Genomic DNA, 7,790 nt, shown 5'->3' on the forward strand with positions numbered 1-7,790 from the left:
GTCAGTAGACATCTGAGTCCTATGTCTAATGCAGACATTACTAAGGATTGTTGCTACTTTGGTTCTAGGATGATACAGACACAGTGTGGAATGGCTATCCAGATCAATGCTTATTTCTGAAGCTCTAAGCTGTCCATCAGCCCCTCAGGTTGACAGTGGGGACAGATCAGTCCTGGATGGTAACTGATGCTTACACGCCTGGTTCTCAGGTCAAGCATGAAGTATAGAGAGCTCAGGGGGCAGGCTGCCAGGTGGAGATAGCCATCAGCCCAGCCTGAAAGAACCTGAGATACACAGGGGCATTGCCAGGGGGCAGAAAGCTGCAGCAGCGTTTACCCAGCATGCACTAGGACCTGGGGTCCATTCCAAGAGTCTTGTGTGGGAGTGGGGAGAGAAGGAGGAGTGGATTTGATATACTAGCATTTCTTGTGTGCTTCACTCCATTCAGACTCTTCCTTGAGCCCTATCTATATAGCTACCTGACTCTGCCACCTTTGCTGTTGTGTGATATCACCTTCCCCTGAGGGAAATTTGTGTTCTCTTGATTATGCCAACTGTGGATACCTGAAGATTTATGGCCTTGTGTGGTGTTATATGCCTGCAATCCCACTCTTTGGAATCTTAGAATTATAACTGAAGTGAGGAGCCGTCTTTATATTGTTACAATAATCATGACTTTGTTTATATTTGTCTATTGTGTGCATGTACACTTGCATGTGTGCCATGCAAGTACATGCTAAGGACAATTTGTGGGAGCCACCTCTCTCCTTCCATCATGTGGGTTCCAGGTATGGACATTTTCATCTACTGAACCATCTCACTGGTCCAAATAATGACTTTTATTAATTTTTTTCCAAAACCCTATCTTGAAAAAAGATGAGGACGGGGTAAGGGAAACCATAACCAGGTGGTGGTGACTCACACCTTTAGTCCCAGCACTGGAGAAGCAGAGGCAGGCAGTTCTCCAAAAGTTCAAGGCCAGCCTGGTCTAAAAAAAAAAAATCTAATTTCAATTAAGAAAGAAAGGAAACAGAAGAGAAGGATGACAAGGACATAAATACCTATTCAGGGCATGGTTGTTCAGGTCTGTAATTCCTAGCACTAGGGAGACTGAGGCAGGAGGATCAGTTAGGCTAGCCTGGGCTATATAGTGAGGTCAAGCCCAGTTGGGCCACAAAATAAAAACTTGCATTGAAACAAAAAACTAAGAACAAACATCAATGGTTTTTGTTTGTTTTTCGAGACAAGGCTTCTCTGTAGGTTTTTTGGAGACTGTCCTGGAATTCTCTTTGAAGACTAGGCTGGCCTTGAACTCACAGAGATCTGCCTGCCTCTGCCTCCCAATGTTGGGATTAAAGGAGTGTGCCATCACCACCGGCTCTTCAGAACTTTTCCAAGGACCATTTTCAAATAGTTTTCTCCCAATCACAGGGATATGTTTCTAACAATGTCAATGACAGAGATGCTCATGATTTGGATTTGGATAATACAATGATGGGTAAGGGAATGGATTTCTTGAAAGAAAGAGAGAAAGAAAGAAAGAAAAAAGAAAGAAAGAAAGAAAGAAAGAAAGAAAGAAAGAAAGAAAGAAAGAAGAAAAGTGGGCCTGGTCCTCACAGAAGCCAGAAGAGGGTGTTGGAGCTCCTAGAACTGGAGTTTACAGATGATTGTCGGTTATAAGTTTGGGAATTGAACCCAGGTTCTCTGTGAGAGCAGCTTAACCACTAGTAATCTATTCTGGTTTCTAGTTTTAAATTATGTACATTTAATGTAGACTTTGAATATAAGCACAAGGGTTTAGAAAGAGGATGCCAGGCACACATGCAGGCAAGACACTTTTTTTTTTTTTCCAGACAGGGTTTCTCTGTGGCTTTGGAGTCTATCCTGGCACTTGCTCTGGAGACCAGACTGGCCTCAAACTCACAGAGATCCACCTGCCTCTGCCTTCCAAGTGCTGGGATTAAAGGCGTGTGCCACCAATGCATGGCTCCAGGCAAGACACTTATACACATAAAATAGACTAAAAACAAAGCAAACATACAAAAACAAAACAAAACAAGGGATTGGAGATGGCTCAGTGTTAAGAGCACTTGCTACTCTTCCTGAGGATCCAAGTTCTGCTCCCAGCACCCACATAAGAAATCTGACAACCAGTTGGGTGATGGTGCTGCACGCCTTTAATCCCCAGCACTCTGGAAGCAGAGGCAGGTGGATCTTTGTGAATCAAGGCCAGCCTGGTCTATAAAGCTACACAGAGAAACCCTGTCTCCAAAAAACAAGAAAAAGGAGAAAAAGAAATCCGACACCATCTTCTCTTCTGGCCTCTGAGGGCTTGTAGTACACACACACACACACACACACAAAGATACATACATATTCACAAATAATTTTTTTTTTGTTTTTGAGACAGAGTCTCTCTATAGCCTTGGCTACAGAAAAATGCACATGCCTTTAATCCCAGCACTCAAGAGGAAGAGGCAGGCAGATCTCTATGAGTTTGAGGCCAGACTGGTCTACAGAGTGAGTTCCAGAAGAGCCAGAGCTTCACAGAGAAACCCAGTGTCTTGAAAAACCAAAAGTCAAACAAACAAACAAACAAACAAACAAACAAATATAACTTAAAATTTTTTATGGCTCCTTTTCCTGCATTAGTTTTTAAAACTTTTTTTTTTTTTTGGTCTCAAAATGATACTGTCCTTTTTCCAGATAATTGGAGAGTTACTGGCCACTCTTCTAAGTCAGAAGTGGTTCTTTTAGATCATTACAGTGATGTCTAGATGGAAATCCACACATGTTGATACTGTAGAAGGGATGGTCAGAGTTGCAATAAGATGGCTGTAGTTTTTTTCTTTCCACCCCAAAGTTTAGGTACTTGATTTGAAATTATTAGAACTTATATTTGCATCTTCTGTTATTGTAGAAATAGGTGTGATAGAGAGAAATGGGAAATAGCAAAGTCAAGACTTAGAATGGAGCTGTTACTAAAAATAATCTCACTCGTGGGCGTTGGTGGCACACTTTTAATCCCAGCACTCAGGAGGCAGAGGCAGGCAGATCTCTGAGTTCAAGGCCAGCCTGGACTCCAGAGTGAGTGCCAGGATAGGCTCCAAAGCTACAAAAAAAAAAAAAAAAAAAAAAAAAGAATCTCTCTCCTCTCTTTCTCCTTCCCTGTCCTCTGAGACTAGGCCTTATATCGATGATGCTCCCCTCAAACTTACTGAATAAGGGAAGGAGGTGATCTTGAACTTGTGCTCTTCCTGTCTCTAACTCCCAATTGCTAGCGTTCCAGTTATTTGTATGTGATTCTGTGGCTTAGGGTTCTGTGCATGGTAGGCAAGTATGCTGCCAACTGAGCTAAGTCCCCATCCCTAATGTTTTGAAACAGGGTCTTACCTCAAATTCACTGTGAGTCACCTTGAACTGCTCATCCTTCTGCATCCACCTCCTGATGCCAGAGTACAGACCTGCATCACCACACCCATCGTTATGTTGCCCTACACCCTGGCTTCATGTGCTAGAGAAATGGCTCAGTGTTTAAGAGCACTTGTTAGTCTTGCAGAGGACCTGAGTTCCAAACTCAGACCCACATAGACCCTCACAATTGCCTGTAACTTCAGCTCCAGAGGATCTGACACCCTCTTTTGACCTCTGTGGGTACCTCCGTGCAGCACGCACATGAAAATACTCATACCCACACACCTAAAAAATAAATCTTTTACAAGGTTAGAAACTAGCTCTAGTGGGTGTAGTGGCCCACACCTTAGTAGTTACCTGGTCTACAAATCAAATTACAGGAAAGCCAGGACTGTTACAGAGAGAAACCCTGTCTGGAAAATCCAACAACAAAAACAAACAGACTCTAGAAGCCCCAGACACGAGGGAAAGAAATAAGGAAAACATCAGTATTTGGGGGTTACTAGTCAATACTGACAATCCTTACTTTATTTAGAGTGTCACAATACATACTTTCCAAAAACTTTTTCTCTCAGGGATGAGGATCCCCTTTCCTTCGAGGTGGGTCTTGAAGTCTGCTGGTAGGTAGGAGGGGTCTTCTTGGCCACGATGATCTCATCTACAGTCACCAGCTGCTGTACCAGCTCAGCAACTGCTTGTAGTCCTTGGGCTTTGGCCCTCAGGATGTCCCAGATCCCTTCGTGGGTCGCATTTATTATCCCATCTGTTCCCACTCCAATGAGGAAGTTCCCAACTTGGTGAATTCCACTCATTTCTGCCATCACACTTCGGGCATCTAAGCCGGCATTCTCCGCCAAAGTTTTAGGCAGAGAACTCAGGGCCTGGGCAAATGCTAGGAAGGCCAGACCATTGGGGCCTGCCAATCGGCTTCCTTTGTCTGTCAGGATTTTTGCTAGAGCCATTTCTGTAGCACCGGCTCCTGGTAGCAGTCTGGGATCTTGACACAACTGGGCAAAGGCATCGATGCCATAGTAGACAGCCTGCTCTGCACCCCGAAGTCCCTGGATGGTGGGTCCCCTAAGGACCACGGTGAGAGATGGTGCACTCTCAGGTTTCCATTCAAACACTATTACCACCACGCCGTCCTGCAACTGATAACTATAAACCTTCTGGCAATTCCCAGGCTGCAGGGGAGGTAGCAGCCGAGTCAGCAAAGGAGTACCCATCATCTCACTCAGGTAGACCATGTCCTTTCGGGAACTGACTTGAATCACCATGATACCACAATCGTCAGCCTGGACCACCGTGTTCTCATCGACCTCGCCCCACACCACTGCCACATTAATGTCCATAACGGCCAGCTGGGTTATTTCCTTTTGCAATTGTTCAGTTTGTTTCTGAAATCTTAGTAGTTCTTCCATGTTGTCGAGACGGGGTGTGGCCAATGCAAATGGATTTGCGGGACCAAAGGGACAAATGAATAGGGCCACCCTGGCATTAGCTGGCACCTCAGTCTTTTGTCCACAGGGCTTCCCAGATATTACTAACCCCGAGAGAATGCAAGAATCAATCAGTGCCCCACCCTGCAGCGAGCACACACCAATATGCTCAGGCTTGAAGGTGCCGTTTGGCTCCCTGCTAACCCAGCACGCGTGAGCCACAAGCTTGGTTAAAAAGTCTGTGTCGGTCAGTGTGTGGGTGTTGATCACAGAATGGAGAGCCCAGGACGGGTCTTCCAAAGGCCCTAGAGAGCGGATGGCCAAGGAAGGTAGAGCGGTCAGGACTTCTGCTGTGGCCGTGGCAAAGGCCTCCCGGAGCTGGGTTCGAGCTAAGCCAGCGCACAAAAGGTACTGGGCCTGCTCCAGCAAGGCTTCTGTGAGGAGAACTACGAAGGCTGTGCCATCCCCAGTGTTCTCGGCCTGTGTTTGGGCTACTTCTCGGACAAACTGGGCAGCTGGGTGCTCCAGCTCCAGAGCCCTAAGGATGGCAGCTGCATGACCTGTACAAACTATTTTTCCCTTCGCAGTCACCAGGAACTTCTGCCTGCCATAGGGGCCGTAACAAGGCCGGATGATATTGGCTAGGGTCTGAGCTGCCGCTGTGGCCCTCAGTATGCATGAATCCTCCTGTCCCACAGACTGCCCTTTTTTCTCCAGGTTTGGCCCAACCCTCTGCGGCAATTCTAGAGCTGAAGGGACTTTGCTTGGCTTGTCCCCGAAGGGGCCATCCTGAAGGGATGATGGAGAGACCGCCATGGGTTAGACTCTGATCACTAGAGGCACTCTAGGAATGGCAATAGGCACACCCTTGGCCTCTATCTTTGAAGCTGCTCCAGAAGCCAAATGCACATCACCTGCCACAGGCCGATGTCAACCGGAAGGGGACCTCCACTTGGCGTCCAAGGATGAGGTTCAGAGAGATCAGTTCTAGACCCATCTCTTCGGTAGAGTCGGCGCCAAGCAGGCTCCTGGAGCCTCTGACCCACGTGAGCTAAACTGCACCTCTGATGAAGTCACAAAGTAGCAAATGAAACCAGAGACAGGGAATGAAGTCACAGAGGGACAGTTAGCATGAGGAGACCCTGACGGCAGGGAACAAAAGCAAATTTGGATCCAAATACCTGTGGTGTTGAAATTCCTAATGAAGCCTCATTGGCTGTCTTTGTTGGTTTTGAGGGGGAACTGAGGCTGGGGGTGTCCTACATAGCACCAAAACCAGAAACGGAAGTAATAATAAAACATGGCACAGTTGGCTGTGTGGTTTATCCTGGTTACCCCAGCATTTGGAGGCTGAGGCAGGACTGTCACAAATTCTGTGCCAGCCTAGGCTATGAAGTGAGGTCTCAGAAAGAAAAAAGAATAAAGACAAAGACCAACAACAAAAGAGCCTAAACAAATACAAACCTGACAGCCACATTTGAGTACCTAGAAGGCAGGGACAAGAGGACTGTCACAAGTTTGAGGACATCCTGCTAACCACATAGGGAGGTTTAGGCTAGCCAAGGCTAGATTGTAAGATCCTGTCTCAACAAACAAAAGCCTGGCAGATGTAGTGTGATGGTACAGCCTATACACACACCCTGCCCTTGGGAGGGGAATGCAGGGGAATTACCTTGAGTTGGAGGCCAACCTGGGCTATGCAGCAAGACCCTGCTTTACAAAACAAAACTCAGATTACAGCACACACTACCTTTACAGAAGACCCTGAGTTAACCCAGCACTCACACTGGGCAGCTCACAACTCCCTATATCTCAAACTCCAGGGAACCCAACACCTCTGGCCTCTGCCAGCACCTGTATTCATTTGTATGTATCTGCACCCATATATTCATAATATTTTTTAAAAGCTGGGGATGGTGGCCCACACCTTTAATTCCAGCATTTGAGAGGAAAAGCAACCAAATCTTTTGTCTTTTGAAGCCAGCCTACTCTATATAGTAAGTTCCAGGTCAGTCTGGTCTACAATACGAGACTCTGATTCAAAAAAAAAAAAAAAAAGCAAAACAAAACAAACTTTACAAAGCCAGCCATGGTACTGCACCACTATAATCCCAGTCCTTGGGAGACAGAGACAGTAAGATCTCTATGAGTTCAAAGCTAGCCTGGTCTACATAGTAAGTTCCAGGTTAGTCAGCCACCCTGTCTCAAAACAGCAAAACAACAACAACCCTCTTTCTTTTTTGAGACAGGGTTTCACTTTGTAGTTAAGATGAGCTTACTTCCAGCTCCCCAGTGCTAAAATCACAGGTGAGCCATATCACACCTGGCTCATGTCCTGCAGGTGTTTAATCCACGGCTTCCTGAATGCCAAACAAGCACTGTACCACCTGGACTTTGATCCTGTCCTCATTGTCTACTTAATGAACATTGCTACTTTATGAATATTATTTGCATGAATAATGATAGTCACACAATTTTACAAAAATGGATTATACAAAGATTACATAAACCTTTTTTTGCTAATACTTTTTCTTTCAACATTATCTTAGCTCAGAGAATGTTTCTTTGGTTTTTCAAGACAGGGTTTCTGTGTATTGCTTTGGAACCTGTCCTGGAACTCATTTTGTAGACAGGCTGGCTTCGAACTCACAGAGATCCACCTGCCTCTGCCTCCCAAGTGCTGGGATTAAAGGCGTGCGCCACCACGGCCCAGCCAGAGAATGTTTCTAAGGAGATATCTGAAGACTGTGAATAATGTTTTTTATTTCTTTGTAAACAGGGGAGAGCTTGAACACAGTCCCCCAATATTACAAATAATGCAGTTGAGTTTCCTGAATTTGGGGAAGTCCCAGGATTCAGCATATCTCTAATGAAATGGATGAGACTCACTCAGGGAAACCAACTTGAGATCATGTATCTCCCCTGCCAGGTAAGTAT

At 45.7% G+C, this 7,790-nt stretch overlaps 1 protein-coding gene and 1 non-coding gene across 2 annotated transcripts; both read right to left on the reverse strand.

The window, feature by feature from the left end:
- Positions 1-3,953: 3,953 nt before the first annotated feature.
- Positions 3,954-5,669, reverse strand: Cct8l2 (chaperonin containing TCP1 subunit 8 like 2). The gene has a single exon (XM_027428522.1). The coding sequence runs from the start codon at positions 5,667-5,669 to the stop codon at positions 3,954-3,956; it is 1,716 nt and encodes a 571-aa protein (XP_027284323.1).
- A 1,960-nt stretch (positions 5,670-7,629) lies between these two features.
- Positions 7,630-7,790, reverse strand: LOC113836964. The gene has a single exon (XR_003487496.1). It is a non-coding gene; the product is annotated as a U1 spliceosomal RNA (small nuclear RNA).

This window comes from Cricetulus griseus, chromosome 8 (genome assembly GCF_003668045.3).
Source record: "Cricetulus griseus strain 17A/GY chromosome 8, alternate assembly CriGri-PICRH-1.0, whole genome shotgun sequence".
Classification (NCBI taxonomy): domain Eukaryota; kingdom Metazoa; phylum Chordata; class Mammalia; order Rodentia; family Cricetidae; genus Cricetulus; species Cricetulus griseus.